General features: G+C 38.5%; 1 protein-coding gene across 3 annotated transcripts; it reads right to left on the reverse strand.

Annotated features, from left to right (window-relative positions):
• Window positions 1-282: 282 nt before the first annotated feature.
• EMB2016 (mRNA methyltransferase EMB2016) lies at window positions 283-16049 on the reverse strand. 3 transcript variants are annotated; one of them, XM_078303321.1, is made up of 30 exons: window positions 15885-16049; window positions 15436-15563; window positions 15249-15337; window positions 14469-14592; window positions 12998-13603; window positions 12512-12880; window positions 12291-12395; window positions 12028-12210; window positions 11787-11934; window positions 8878-9059; window positions 8710-8795; window positions 8442-8490; window positions 8278-8344; window positions 7770-7983; window positions 6929-7199; window positions 6418-6517; window positions 6171-6304; window positions 6009-6076; window positions 5719-5923; window positions 5401-5616; window positions 5047-5199; window positions 4906-4959; window positions 4643-4806; window positions 4487-4559; window positions 4103-4386; window positions 3728-3920; window positions 1692-2945; window positions 793-1374; window positions 619-690; window positions 283-523 (listed from the first exon to the last, which is right to left on the reverse strand). In XM_078303321.1, the coding sequence occupies exons 2-30, from the start codon at window positions 15508-15510 to the stop codon at window positions 503-505; spliced, it is 6141 nt and encodes a 2046-aa protein (XP_078159447.1). In that variant the 5' UTR covers window positions 15511-15563; window positions 15885-16049; the 3' UTR covers window positions 283-502. The 3 variants fall into 3 exon arrangements, with proteins under 3 accessions (XP_078159447.1, XP_078159449.1, XP_078159448.1); XM_078303323.1 differs by having other exon boundaries at window positions 15436-15595; window positions 15885-16011; XM_078303322.1 differs by having other exon boundaries at window positions 15436-15584; window positions 15885-15990.
• Window positions 16050-16399: the final 350 nt, after the last annotated feature.

Genomic DNA, 16399 nt, shown 5'->3' on the forward strand with positions numbered 1-16399 from the left:
GTGATAGCCATCCCGAGCTCGCATGGGGCTTACTCTGGAGTATATTTTTTCAAACAATTCCTGATTTTCTAAGTAGAATTTGACTCTTTTATGTCCATATGTAGACCTTCAAGGGTCCCACAAATAAAAGACAAATCATCATTATTTGTTACGGAAAGATAATAGAACTGAGACAATGCTAAAGATAAATATTAACAGAAACAGAAACAGAAACAGAAACAGAAACAGAAACAGAACAATAAGCATATCATGACTTGCGTGGTCAAAAGAAAAGGCCGAATCTAAGGTTATTCACATATTAAACAATAAATATCTAATGTACAATATTACACATCTCATGCTTGCTCATAAGAGTTCTACAGCAGATCTCCTTGATCATAGCGCAAGAGAAAAAAAAAAAAAAAACAGCATAGTGCCCATCTTTTTTAAATTTATACAAAAATGATATATTTTCCTCGCATACAAGCTGGAATCAATGGTTACCCCTCGCCGTTTATTGCAGTTACAGCTGACCCAATTTGTCCTGATTCAGCAAAAAAAAAATAAAGACAAAAAAATAACTCAGCATAAGAGGCAATAAACAAATATAATGTATTTAATTAAGTTTTCAAATGAAACCTGGAGCATCTGCATTAACTTGGGGTGCGTTTCCAAAAGCTGGCAAAGCTTATCCCGATCACTCAGTAATGACTGCCACACGAAAAAACCCAAAAAAAAGGTTATTAAAATTATGCTTAAAACAATCCATCATCATCCACAAGTACAGTGTCCAAAATAAGTTAACAAAAGTACCTGGATTGCCTCAGGAGAAGAGAAATACTGCTGCAGAGCTGCGGCTGAATCCTGCTGTTGCAGACTTGAGCTGCTGGTTTGACCACCATGATTTGTTTGACTGTTAGGTAACTGGACTTGAACTGGATCGGCATGACCTGACACGGGAGCCGGAGGCCTAGCTCCCATTTGCTGATTTTGGTAGTACAGCTGCTGTAGTTGTGGGAACTGGAGTTGCTGCGGAAACCCTAGGGGGACCTGTGTAAACCCCAGCGACTGCTGCTGCATTGTCTGTGATGGGTGTGGTACTGAGGGTGGAGGTGGTGGTGGGGCTCGCTGTTGGGGCATACCTGACGAGGAGGGGCCCACTTGCATGGGTCGGTTCATAATGAGGGAAGCAAATGGGTGGGATGCAGGTATATTTGCGAGGCTCGGGTCATTACCCAGGGCTTGTTGTAAATGGGTTAATGGGTTTGAATAAGGTTGTGTGGGTAGTGGAGGCATGGGCCTCATAGGAATTCCACCAGAATTGAAGTTCCATGGGAATTTGTTGGCTTCAGAATTGAGCATAGCATTTGCTTGTAGAATATTCTCTTGCTGGAACTGTAATAATCATGCATGAAAATTAACATTTGTTACAACTTACAACTTACAAGGATGGATACTACTTAAATATAGCATTTATAACTAAAAATATAAACATTTTTCCATCGTCAAAATTCATGTTCCATAGAAGAATATTTTATTCTTCCTTTTCAGAACTCTCAAGGAGAACATGATTGGCTAGCAGTTAGTATGGTAGAACTGTGCGAAGCAAAATTGATAATTCAAATCAATACTTCCCAAAAAAAAAAAAATTCCAACGGGACTAGAAGGCAGAACTAAGAAAAATAATGATAAATATCTCCTTATAAGTTTACCTGGAGCCCCATAAGTGCATTGGGAATGTTGACATCAGAGGGCTGAAGCGGGAAACCGCCAGGAATAGGCGGTGCCAGACCCCTCAAAGGATTGCCAAAAGGCATCGAATTATTCTGCATCTGGTCCAAACCTTGACCTGGGCCTGACATGGCACGGGCAGGCGGCGGCATCGGAGGCAGTGGTGGCTGATTATTAGGAGGGGGACCTGATCGACCTGGTAAAGGCCCTGACGGAGGTTGCGGCCCCATGTGTGGCTGAGTAACAGGAGAGGCCACCACCTGTTTTTCATGTCTCTCCAAAGAATTGTGGGCACTGCTGCTCTCCTTTTCAGGTCTGGCGAGTGGGCTCCGCATTGTCCGGGTCTCTACTGAATCTGGGGAGTTCTCTCCAGTGACGACAGGAGGAAGCTGGAGATTATCATCCGTATGGGGAAACAGGCCCTTGTCATCAGACCCTGACTCATCAATATCTATATCTATCTCCTGCTCATCAAATAAATCAGCCTTGGCCTGACGTGGCTTGTCCGCCTTGTCAGTGTCACCTTCACTGTTATTATTTTTGCTAACAACAGGTGATGACCCCTTGATTTGAGGTGCATCGGCAGGTGTGCTGGGACCCATGGGGATGACTGCAGAGTTCTGCTTCTGCCGTGCAATGAACTCGTCAACATGAATTGATGGGGGGCGGCCACGTTGAGTCGAAACAACCGCATTTGACCCAATGCTGGTTCCATCTATGTTTCTCTCTCTAGCCACATAATCATCTACATGCATGGAAGGCGGCCGGCTCGTGTTGGGCTTCCTCTGACGAAACGTGTCCCTGCGCGTGGGGCCTGTTTGGGTTGGGGTATTTGCCAAGCTAGTCCCTCTAGAAAACGAACTCACAGTTTCAGGTCCTTCACGAAGTCGCTTAGCTGGTGGCTCACCTCCCAATGCAAGTCGGCGCCTTGCTGATTGTGCAGTTTGTGGGAGTTCCCACACAAACTTCTCCATAAACCCTAAATATATGGATTCTTCCTCTTCTTTCCCTGAATTTGATATGGATCTCCATGCATTTGAAAAGAAGAGGGAAGGTTCATTGGTAATTGATTGTACTGAACTAGCGGTAGAGGGTATTAGCTGTGCTGTCATGACGACTGCTCTGGCAGTGTCACTTGGGGGTACCAGCTGTTCTTTGAGATTTGTGGAAGCTAGATTGAGAGGTGGATCTGATGTTTCGAGGATATTTGAAATTAATCTCAAGGCTGCCTTGGCCTGGAAAACAGATAAATTTAGGAAACAAAAAATAAGCAAGGAACTTAGGCATTTGCTAAACCCGGAACGGGTAGAACCCGTTTTGCCCGGCCCGTACCCGTTACCCGTGGTACCCGTACCCGTTGCCCGGGTACAAACGGGTAGACGGGTACGGGTAATAAACGGACCGGACAACCTAATTTGAAAAAAAACCCGTTATACCTGTACCCGTCTACCCGTACCCGTTACCCGTACCCATCTACCCGCATACCCGTACCCATCTACCCGCATACCCGTACCCGTTACCCGTACCCGACCCGTTTCACTTCAAAAAAATTTGAATTTTTTTGAAAAAAACAGAAAAAAAAGGGAAAAAACAGAAAAAAAAAACCGGGCGGACCGGACCCGTACCCGGATACCCGGATCCGTACCTGCGGTACCTGTCAACCCGCAACGGGTACGGGTAATAAACGGACCGGATAGAGGTTTTGGAAAAATTACCCGTCTACCCGTTACGGGTTTTACCCGTACCCGACCTACCCCTTTACCCGTCCTACCCGTAACGGGTAACCCGTTAGCAAATGTCTAAACGAACTAGACAACACCGGGAAGGGATGCTGAACCGGCAACCGGACCAGCAATGTACAGGATAATAACGTTTTGGTACCAGAAGTCCAGACAGTAACAGCATACATGCAAGCACTAACTGAGACAACTTGGTGGAATGAATTTGTGTATACTCAGTGGGAGATTGATATTCCTGGCAAATACTGTAAGAAATGTTACATGAATTAATGCTATACCTGGTGTGAGAGTGATTTATCAATAGTAACACTTGAGCTGCTATCTTCACAGATCTTTATTTCAAGTGCCTTTATTAATTTTAAGATATGGCTCAGCTTCTCATTGTAAGAATCTGAACCGGGATCCAAATCACTCGAGAGTCCGAAAAGGAGCTTCAGCATTGTGATTCCCTCCAAACTACCAAGAGAAGAACTATGCACAAAATATATATATATATAAAAAAAATCAATCTCCTGATATGTAGAGTGAGTGCACGCAAGCAGAGTAATACATAGACTTTCATGATACCATATCTGACAGCTGCAGTATCAACATAATATAACTGAATTGAAAACCTAACATGCACATGCAAGCAACAATAAAAGAAAGCTCACCACTCATTGTCCAAGAGAAGGGAGATGGTGCCAAGTGATAGTGCATAGATAATTTCTACCAGAATATCAGGTCGAGCTTCAGTCAAATCATGAGATCTTGAAAGCTTCTCGAAGCACCTTAGTAAAGGTGGGGACCGCTGCCACCCTTTTCTTTCCTGCTCTTGTTGACTGGCTGATTGGATATGAGAAAGCATTAACGCCAGTGCACTTCTCCCTTGATCAGACAAGACGACATCCTTGAATGTAAGTGCACATGCTAACATCTCCTTCCCCACCGACAGACCCTGATTTTCATATTTTCAGGAAATAAATAAATTAACATGTAGCCAATGGAAAAAAAAAAAAAAAACGCTGAGACAGAAGCATCAGAAATAAACCAAAAACCTGGAAAAGATTTGATAGATGGGAGAGAAGCAAGGAGTAATCGTTGACACTGACACAATCATCATCCTTGTGCCTATATTCACAAAACCAAAATTAAAAAAACAACATTACAACCGTCTTTAAAAATATAATAAATGTAGCATATAATGAACTCACTCAGTTTGCGTTAAATCATTAGAAGGCTGGGAACTTAAGATGAGAGCCAAGGACTTCAGTAAAGGAATCCTCCAACTGTAAGGTGTAACACTTGTAGAGTGCAGTTGGCACCTGTCTAGAATGCTCCATAGTGTCCTCATAGCACCCATCTTACAGACAATTTCCTAAGTTTAAAAACAATGAAAGAGGAAGCTTCAGCTAACAAAACATTACAGCTGGGCCCACAATAACAGTGCTGTGATATTGAAGATGAACTGACTAACCTTGGCTTTTGGGTGCTCCAACAAGCCAGCAAGAAATTGAAGCAGCTGATGCACCTGCACAATCAGAGTGTACGCACATGTTCATAATTATATATGTGTAGATTTTAGTGTACACCAATCAGCCACGTATACAACATGTACCTTAAAAGCCTCCATATCTGAGAGCATTGTTTGGTTGGCCAGATCATTCAACCAAGAGAATATAGGGTCTAGAAGAACAGTTGCACCCTCCATCCTTTGACATGAAAGACGGACTATAAAAACCCGAAGCATGTCTTGCATCACCATCAAGCACTGAGTATGAAAAATTTATCAATTATATAAACATCATTAACAAGAGTACCATAGATTATTAAAAGGGATCTATGCACCAAAGTAGAGAAAAATATTGTTACACAAGAGTCCCATAGATTATTAGAAGGAATGTAAGCACCCAAGTAGAGAAAAATATAATGACACAAGAGTACCAAAAATTATTAGAAGGGATGTACGCACCGAAGTAGAAAAATTTAGAACCACCAGTGAGATACTCTCGAGCTGTGGAGTTAGTTGTGCGAGCAACTGGTTTAGATGGTTCTGGTGCATGTACCAGTTGACCTCTTTTTCACCCAGGGGACCCAAAATTGACGCAATGCTGAGGTTTCTGACAGCACTTAATGGAGGAATTTCACTTCTCCATTGCCAAATACCTTCATCCGGAAGTAAGTCGCCCTTTCAATGCAAAAAATTACAGTTAACAAAACAGCAGTGTATCATCCATGAAAAAAATGAGATGTACAAAAGAAATGACAGAAGTTCATGGGAGAAGCATACCAGGAGTGAAAGCATACTGGAAGCATCCTTGGGGCCCACAGGCAGCTTAGCAGTGACATTTTCTAAAAGGCGGTGAAAGAGATTGGGGGCCCAGCCAAATACTGGCCAGAAAGCAACTGCCGATGTGATAAGATGGCACACAGCACCCAAACCTAGTGCAGAGCTAGGAAAAGACAGATCTGCCGCACAAGCTGCCAGCTTTGGGCTATGATAAAGAAGGACAAAACAACCAGAATAAATTATACAGATGAAAATATTAAAAATTAAACAACAACATGATACTTCATTACCTGATTTCACGATGCAACTGGAGCAGAGCTTTGAGTAACTTCTTGTTGCGATAAACCTCCTTTGTTTCCTGAACAATAAAAAATCATTAAAATACACATGCATCTTACAACTGATCTCCAGATTAAGTTATGCACCGAAAGTTAATAAAATACAAGGCTTACTTGTAATTTTCCTAAGACATGAATCAGCAAAAGAAGAGAGGGGATCATGAGATCAATCAGCTCTTGTTCATGACTGCGGTCCAAAAGCAAATCTGCTGTAGAGCTCAACTCTGCTCCTTCATCAACCAGGTAATCTAAAACATCAAAAGATGCCAAAAATTAAGTCATTTTAATTATGTAAAAATCACATCTTAAGTCAAGCTTTCTGGCCAAACCATATAGCTTGAATTGAGTATAAGCGACTTACCATAACTATTTGACAAACGCTCAAGCATATATTTGCAATGAACCAAGACTACATAAATAAGTGTGATGGCACCTTCTTCAAAAAGAGTAGTAGCGATTGCCTACATCAGGTGTAATTAGAGATCAGTTCAAAACATCCCACACATTTGCACAAACATGCCTAAAAAGACACAAGTATAAGATAAAACCCACAAAAACAACCATTTCATACTGCCACGCCATTATATATGACTAGTGCCACAAAAGGAAAAAAAAAACTCGAATAACACCAAATATTTGTCTGTAAATAGGAGCTAGCATTTCTGCCATGGCAATCAAACCAAACAAATTTAACAAATATTTTACCATTTTAACCCTAACTTTATAGGATGCATTACTTCTAAGGAGAATTTTTAGGGCCATTTTAGTCATTGCTGTGACCTTGAATTTATACAAGATGTTATTTGTTGACACTTGAAATATTAGATGTAGATGGCCAAACAACAAAGATAGAGAAACTATATGGCTCTTACAGGATCCTCTGAAATAAAGGCAAGGATACGAAAAGCAGTGGTGAGTTGTGCGATAGAAGTGCTTCTGAGGTCAGAACCCTCAAAGAACTTGTCTGAGACAAGCTTTCCAAGGAGGTTGTCAATGATGTGGCCATCTGAGTCAATAGTAGGATCGGATACCACCATCTCTGCATCAATTGAGTCTGACACAAGCACGCTCCCAGAGGACAAGTGTGCATCTCCGCCAGATGCTAAGACTGCCGCATATCGGAGGAGGCCAATAGCGCCGTTCCTGTGAATTAGAAGTACAAACTTTGCAGTTAGTCCTAGGAACATTTTGGTAATTTACCAAAACCTTGTTCTAAAAAGTACTTCACCTTGTCTTTGCTTGTAGATCAGAATATCATTTCTACAACTTTAGGAGATATTCTGGTGTTTATTTTTAAATGACATGGAATAGTGTCAACATCACTTAAATTTTTAGAGAAAGATTGGTTAGTGCAGCTCATATTCCTGGCATATTAGCGGCATCTACTTATCCAAGTTACAGTCAAGTGCTTATTCCTTCATTTTCTGGACTGGAGTGCAAGTAAAAGCTCACAAAAATATGGATATGCTTTAAAATTGTTATACTCAGTTTCACTTTTAATACAAAAAATTGACAACTTTATGCACAAGCTTCCAACATTTATTACACTTGTACATATCACGCTAACTAATTTGATACCTTGTGACAATATCAGAACCGAAGGGAACAATGGTTCTTTTAATTTTTCATATCAAATGACTATCAGCTCCAAGTATGATTAAGACCTTTCACAAACAAAGCACTACTGCAAACATATACGAGTCAGGTACATACCTATGGTAAACAACCCCAGCATCTATCCACTCAAGCAAACGTATTGGGGCATCCTTTCGGTTTGATCCTGGGGATGACAAATGGAGAGCCTTATGAAGATCAACTGCAATTCCAATCCAGGAGTGAAGTGACCAAGCAGTTGAATCAGTGACAAGCACTTCAAAAATCTCAGCAGCAGAGTGGAAGATAGCAAGGCTGAGAGATGATGATGATCCTATAATATGATTTGACCAAATGAATTACTGCACTTTGAATACATAAGCAAACAAATGTAGGAGTGCGAGTAAATTCATTACTTAGATATATATACATAGAAAACAATGAATAATGAGGACAATGAAAAACAAATTTCTTTATATGAGGCTAGTTCTTAATTAGTAAATAGTACTATAATAAATACATACCTATAGACGACACATCTCCTTAAATTGAAAAAATATTTCAGATTCTTATGGCGGGTTAATTTGATCACATAAGGCCTATAACAATTAAAAAGAAAATGCTGTACCACTAGTAGGAGCAGCTTGGTCTTGATCTTTGTATGAGCGCAAAGCATCCAGCAGAACTGACACTGCCTATATAACAAATCAAAAGGCTCATATAACCAAATTTCCTTTTTCTCAATCCATTCCAATCCATACAAATAAGATAACTTTGATTTTACGAAGTTACCTCGGGAAAATAGCCTATGGCTAACAATGCTTGACGACCAGTGTCAGACCTGCATTAAATAAGATAATTGCTTCAAGAAAATTTCATACATACATTGCCCATCTGAGTACCAGTATTGTATGCAACTAATCAACTGGTCATTTCAGTACTAGTTCAGCAAGAAACCATTTCTGTATAAGCAGTTAGTACTGTAGGCAATACCATAATTGATGTATGGTATGGGACATGAATTAGACAAGTATTCTAATCAAGAGATGAAGTAATAAACCTGGAGATAGCACAGAGTTCCCACAAAAGCCAAAGCAGTTCGTCAGAATTTGGAGCAACCACAAGCAATCGATCAACAAGACTTGCCTGACAGCATACACCATAAATAAATTAGACAACTTCTCTCAGGTGTTTCCAGCAGTCAAAAATTTTGTGTTAGAAAACAAACCACTTGAATGTGGAGTTCAATTATCGTGGCAACATCTTGAGGATGGCAAAAGAACCCTTTCGACAGAAGAACAAATGCCTGCCTGAGAGTCATGCATTCTGCTTTATTCGAATCTTCCACTTCTTTGAGAGAGAAAACTACAAGTTCTGTCACTTCAGCCTGATCAAGTAGGAATGTCAAGCCTGAAAAACAAAAAACAAAAATAATAAGAAAACAGTACAAAGTTGTCATAGTATCACGATATCTGTTATTTCTATAAACCCCGTTTGACACGCAAGTGCCACTTGGCCAAACAAACACTTGATACATCATGGAGGAAGTTCCACATATGTGACATCCTTTGGCACTTTATGTGCCTGTGTTTTTGTATGTGTTGCTTTCTTCACAAGTGGAAACAGGACCTGGGATTCCTATGAAGGAATAAGACTGGATCCACATCACTGATGTCTCGTATGGGGTTGGGGTATGATTAATCCAGATTATCCCTGGGATTCCAGTCAGAACCATAGAATACAAATCAGGTGGCTCAAAACTCCCTTGCTATTCATGGTATGAAATAAAAAGCAGCCAAAACAGGTACTTGATCATGCAACACTAATTTTTTTAAATTAATCTTTTATCTTTTATATGCGGTTTCATAGGTCTCCAAGACTCTTAACTCATACGTCCCTCAACCTCACTCTGTTACACTCCATCTTTACACCATTGCTAATAATACACAGACACCTTTCATGTGTTTGCTGCTTTTTATTATTTTGGTCTAAGATAATAGAAATGTCTATTTTTATTTTTGGTGTTGACCAAAGATTTACGAGAAATGTTTAATCCCTTTTGGCAAAGTATATGAACACAATATGAACCCATGTGACTAATTCCCGTTTCTGTTCATATTTAATAGGTTATACATGATCACTATATGCCTTTCTCTAAAAAAAGAAAAACCTTTCAATCAAGCATAAATTCCTTATCAGAAATTGCTAACAAGACACCACAACCTTCATCCATTTACTATATTATTTTGGTCTAAGAATAATATAAATTGTTTATTTTTATTGACCAATATTTTATGTGGAATATTTAATCCCTTTTGGAAAGGTACTTGAACATGATTTGAACTTAAGTGACTCTTTCTAATTTTTGTTCATATTTAATAGGTTATACATGATCAGTATATGCCTGACTCTAAAAAACCAATACCGGTAAAATCTCAGAATTTGTGAAATCAATCATCCGTATGTCTTGTGTTAATCTCAATTCATAATCAATTAGTTGATTCTGAATTAGTTGACAAGTTGCTCTTGTGATTCTCTCCCAAACATAAACTTTACATAGCACCCACAGATATTTGTTTTCAAGCATATTATTTTCATGTACACTAAATTTCACATTCATTATAATAGAGACCTGTTTTATATACTATGATTAAAATGATCAGGCAACAAAAGTTCAGTACAGAAACAGATCTTCCAAAAAAATGTAACCTCCAAAGAAAAACACAAAAGTCCTACATTAAGCCAACAGGCTTAGAAAACAGGCAATATTAACCTGTACCGATAATGCTCACACCAAAAACCTACATTAATAATAATCACTCAGGGAAATCTACAATTTCTTTTAGCACAGAAAGACCTAGGATGAAATCACATAGTCACATCAGAGCCTCCTACCAGCTGACAAGCACAACAAATTACAGAATTTTTTTTTTTTTAAAAAAAAAAAAACATATTATTTAACTGTCTTTACTTCTTTAAGTCTTGAAAGACTATATTTTTACACATTGCAGGTGATCAAATTCACGGAAAGGCAATATGTTGAACTTCACCTTGAACCAAGAATGACTGGAAAGTCATTAATATTTAGATGACATTACTTTGTAGCACCTCAAGATCAAAAGTAATAGTAGGATGGAATGATAAGAACTAATGCCCCATCAACCTAATTCCTTCATATGGATGCAAAGTCAGTTCAATCATACTTTTAACAGGTCTTTTTTTATCAGCACAACAATTTGAACCAAACCAAAATGTTTACCTTTCCAATAGTATATTTTTATTTCTAAGATAGCAAGAAAGCTGCTAATGACTATGGTACGGACATAAAAAAAGTAGGCGCCCACTCCACTACTGGAGTTAGTGCTTTATGCGCATTAAATAGTATATCATATTGACAACCCATGCATTTTTGGAGTAACAATGTCGCATATCACTTGAACAGGCTACAAGATTGTATTGGAAAGCTGGTACTTGTGTAGTCAATGTAAGCACTACTTATATTGGCTCTTAATCTTAATTTCTTGTTAGATGAAGTTGAAGAGCGTAGTCAACTCAAGTAATTAACATCAATTTGTGGCATCTGTCACATGCAAAGCCCGTTTTTATGAGTAATCTATAATTATTGCTTTTCTCCATATTGTTTACGATTCAGTTCCCAAAAAATAAGATATGCCTTCTAATTGTTATAAAGCAGATCGAACAAAATTAATTGTCTTGGTTAGAGATGTTTATGCACACATATCTTTGGTAAATAATATAGCACAATAATGCTTATTGTGTAACATGGATAACTGGCCCAAATGTCTTACTTTGCATGCTTCTAAATATATTCAAAGAAATGCATGTAAAATGTACTTCAACTTTTGTTAAGAACTTAGAATAATGTGTTGCTTCTCTACTGCAGCCAGAGAGACACAATCAACCACCCATATATGTAAATTCATTGTCCTCAAGTTATTATATATAGTTAGTAACCTATTTCCTTGGCATATGCTTCATACCATTAGAAAGGAAATGTGGCAAAAAAAGAAGAGCACAGAATGTGCGCTTTACCTTAAACCATATATTTTTTAGAGATCCTGTTCATTTGCATGAGGTAAATGCAGTTGCCATAGTACAAGCTATCACTATTATTACCTGAACGTGATAGGAGAAGAGAAAGGAGAATCGTCTCGAGTGATGTGGCACTCTCCACAAAAACATTTGCAACAGCACCAATTGCAGTTGCAGACCGTAAAATAGGAGATGACAGCAGTGCAGCTGACAGAGGAAAAAATCCTTTCTCCTATTTGAAAAAAAATAAGGTTAAATTACTTCCAAAACGAGAAAAAAATACTTTCACGTGATTTTTAAATGTAGGAAAAAGTTGAATTAGTACCTTGAGAAGAGACAAGAGGATGCTGTCAACATCAAATCGAGTGAAGCTGTACTTGGAATTTGCAATGGAGTTGATAGTGGCTTTAGAAGACAATAATCTATCAGAACTCCCTGAATTGAGCAATTTTTTGGCAAAACCAACCGGCGAATGATCCTCAATAGGCCCACACATATTCAACAATTTCTGTACCAGTGTTACGTATGATTAACCCACCATAAAAAGAGATGATACACATAAAAACATATCAGAAAAGTGGAAATTACCGAAAGTTGTGCAAGCTGCGAACTAACTGCTACAAAGGAAACAGCTTCTTCAGTGGTAATTGAGCTATAGTTAGGTGGATTGGCCAGTACAGATAATACGGCTGACTGAAAATTTATAAATTGAGGATGTTACACTAAAAAATAAAAAATGAAAAGAAAGAAAAAGATCAACATGAAATGATGCCATGACGATTCATGTCTCTTTTGAGAAGAAAATTAACCTCATATCTGGATAAGGTTTCATAAAAGCGGAGTCGGTGCAACACATAGGTGGCCATAGAGGCGATATCATGTCTATGCTTCTCCAATAACAGCTTCAATAGCAAAGTGTATCCTAGGCTAGCACAGGCTGGTAAGGTCTCATCACCACGTGGCCACCAGCCAAGGAACGCTTCACATCCAATCTTATGCCGGGTTGCACACTCGACTATACTAACCAGAAGCACCGTCAAAAAGGTAGACTCCTGCATCTCAAGAGACAACAACTGGATGATTTTGTCCATTCCTCCATTGCTGATGAAATGGAAGCATCCCTCCTTTGAACAACACAGGAGCAGCACCAACCCAAGAGACAGGGTCAAACTTTTGTTCTGACAAAAGAATAAAAAAGGAGAAACAAATCAAACAGAAAATTAAATTACATTGAAATACAAGAATCTACGAAAGAAAGCAACAATGCATTTAAACTAAAAAATAATTATATCCACCTCAGAGAGCAAAGCATGATCAGCTAAAACATCACTTTTAAAGAACGGGAAACTGCGACTAAACATGCCAATCAGCTCAGTTGTTGACAAATCAAACTCTATATCCGATCCCATTAATCCAAACTCTTTCCAAATTTGTGAAAGCCGATCCTCAGCCTCAACCAAAGCATGCACTGATTTCTCAGAACCCAAGCTCAAGGTTTCTTGTAAGATGTCGATATTAAGCATGGCAAAGGAAGAAATTGACGAGATAACCGAACTAAGCATGCTGAAATCAAAATTCACCCAGTTGCAATCCTCACATGCTCTGAGGGCATGACACAAAAACTGCCTGACTTCAGTTGATATGTCTGATTCAGGGAATTGCAAAGTTAGTGATTTAAGACGAGGCAACGGTTCATTGAGTGTGATTTTACTGCAGCTGTGCAATGCCGGAGGGAGATCTTCGAGTTTCCCTTCAGATGGTGAATAGACTACATTTGCTAGAGAATTATCAAGGTCTAATTCAATATTGAATTGACCAAGGTCCTCTGCAGTATTACCATAAATTACTAGGGTCAAACTGCGGTAAGTGCCTCGCAATACCAGATGGCTTGTTACTATAGCCTGCATTGAAGAAGGGACAAGTAAGAGAAAACCAGTTATCAGCTGTCTTTATTATTATATTATTCCAAGAAAAAGAAAAAGGTTTTTTGCTTCATTTTTTTCATCAAGGGGGTAATAAAATATGGGTCGGATCCAATGAAAATGAACTAAATTGACAATCTAGTTGTCTAATTTAATGGACATTTGGAATGTGATCTAAACTATATTTATATCATGGACATGAAATATGATGGAATTTGATGCATATTTTACCACTTATCTAACAAACAACTTGAAATTAGTCTATAGTTAATGTCCTTTGATGGAGAATATAAAATGACAAAGTTGATACACAACCAATCTGGCCAACATGTCTTCCAACTTTTCTTTTCCATTTATAAATATTTTCCTAATGATTTTAAAATATGCCAGATTTGTCAAGTTAACCCGTTGTCAATGGAACCTGATCTGCCAGTTTCATTCAATATACGACCCTAGAACTTTGAACATCAATAGGACCCTTCAAAACAAACATATCACAAGTACCCAAAAAGAGCACAGGAAAATCAGCAAAAGCTTGTAAAGTAGAAAAATACAATGAATACTTTCCCACTTTCTTTTTCAGAAAAAAGAAAGTCCAAATATATCAAGTAAAGCAAGGGATAATGAGGCATGATTTCACACAAAATAAGAAAATGGGGAGCAAGTGATATTTCTCATTATGCACAGGTTTCTCATTTGTGCTTAGATATGTTAGGTTTGAGTTTGACTGTCCTCAGGACAAAATGTTTTGATGTCACAAAATCATATCTCGAGATGCAATATGCAAGCAATAGCATAATTTGTTGGTTAATAAAAAACAATTGAGAACAATAAAAAAAATTACCTCAACTTCCAAAACATTAGAGGAAGAATGAGAGTAGAGGAAAGGTTGGCAGAGTCGCCTGAACCGAGACTCCCCTTCGCAATGTACAAATACCTCCAGTGCAAATGAAGGAGGTGAAGTAGCTCTACAGTACAAAGTAGAATAAAAACAACACAGAAAATCAAAACCAATACACTGAGCATGAACAAATGAAAGGCTCAAAAGGGGGGAAATTTTGCATGTGACACACCTACTAATATTATCAAATCTGCAATTAAGCCCAGCATTTCTAATATTTGCAGTCAGCCACGGACATCTTTGCAATCAACTCCCAATCCCAGCCATTGGATAAATCACAAATGTGATAAAAAAACATCTTATTATAGAGAAATTTTCTTCAAAGGCCACTAAACCATACCAAAGATTTACGTAGGTTACGTTAACTTTGGTTTCATCCCCTCAATTTTTTTACTTTAATTTTCTAGTTTGTAAAGAAAAGGCGCTACAACTCCATTCCATAATTTAAAAAAAAAACTGGAAGTAGTTTTCTCTTCATTTTCCTTCATTTTGAAGCCAGGAGTACCTATATTTTTGGCTCTTAACACCTAGATTTTTAAAGTTATAGAAACTTCTATTTGAGATAATGTATAAGTTAGAGGTAATTCAGTAACTTTTGCTTGAATTAACCTCGGTAACTAGAAAGATGTTAAGCATGATTGAAAGTACAAGATATGTTGAACATCTTCTCCAGATATAGTTAAAAGTGAAATTACAATAAACAGATTGCAAAGAGTTTCATACCCAACAAGAGATACGTTTGGGGTAGAAGGAGATGCGTTCTGCTCAAGAAATTCACATGCAGTGATCACTACTGGCTCGGAGAATGTTACCTGAATAGTTTAGTTAAAAAATACTATGTCGAGTTAGTAAAACAAAAGAGTAAAACTCAAGTGAGTATGACAAAAAAAAAAATTGACTAATGACTGACCTCATCGACATATTCATCAAGTTGAGAATGCAAAATTGTTTGTGCAAACAAGACACAAGGCTCCGGCCGACCCATTTGCTCCTACTTTTTATTACCTCGTTTCCTTTTTTTTCTCTACCTTTGAAAGGCTGCAATTAACATACAAGTTCCTGATTGAGTTCTAACCAGCACATGTATATAGCAAGGAGTTCAGTTAAAGACAATCAATTGAAAATTATAAGAAAATAAATTAGGAAATAATTCCACGTTGAAACACAGAACATACATTATTAAGAAACTAAAACCACATCAAGTCATAGAAAGTGCCCCCATTTAGTTATCGTAATTCAAAAAAACGCGGTAGAAAATCAAATTTCCCATCTCTTCCTTGACAATGCTCTCCGTTGATGGAGATTAATAAATGGTAAAATTTACGGAGAGAAAGAGGGAAGGAGAGGAGAAGGGTTCACCTCTCTTACGGTTAAGATGGTTGAAAAGCTCCTAAGAACGCTTGAGCGTGCTCAGCTCCGGCGATAAACCCTCTCGTTGGAGAGTAGAACTTGTGCCGGGTTTAGGGTCGGAGCAAAGAGAGGCAACTTGGCGACTAAACGTTGGGCTGGACTTTGAGTGAGATCTAGTCGGGTCTGTCGGATCATGGGCTAGGGTTTAACGAAAGCTGGAGATGGATCTGTGTGGCAAGAAGAATGAAGCCATATGGTGTGACAAGCAATCGATACTGGGGAATAGTATTCTCTGGAGTCGTTCCGTGCGAGTTATGGGGAGTTTTTAATTTAGTACGTTCGTTTTGGATTGGACGGACCAGATTAAAAGTTCCGCAAATAATTTGTGATTTTTTTTTTTCAATTCGGACAAAATCTGATTGTTCCGTCCGATCCGAAATTAACGGACCAGATTAAAAGCTCCACACGGAATGACTCCGCAGAGATACTATTCCTCGATACTGGGGCCACTGACAAGTAGTCAA

The sequence above is a fragment of the Carex rostrata genome, chromosome 6 (assembly GCF_964058835.1).
Source record: "Carex rostrata chromosome 6, lpCarRost1.2, whole genome shotgun sequence".
Lineage (NCBI taxonomy): Eukaryota > Viridiplantae > Streptophyta > Magnoliopsida > Poales > Cyperaceae > Carex > Carex rostrata.

Coding starts and splice junctions, on each gene's coding strand:
- EMB2016 (XM_078303321.1), bottom strand. CDS start 15,510: ATGGGTCGGCCGGAGCCTTGTGTCTTGTTTGCACAAACAATTTTGCAT. Junction 4,960..5,046: donor CAGATATGGAGGCTTTTAAG/GTACATGTTGTA, acceptor CTGATTGTGCAG/GTGCATCAGCTGCTTCAATT. Junction 691..792: donor CTTCTCCTGAGGCAATCCAG/GTACTTTTGTTA, acceptor TTCGTGTGGCAG/TCATTACTGAGTGATCGGGA.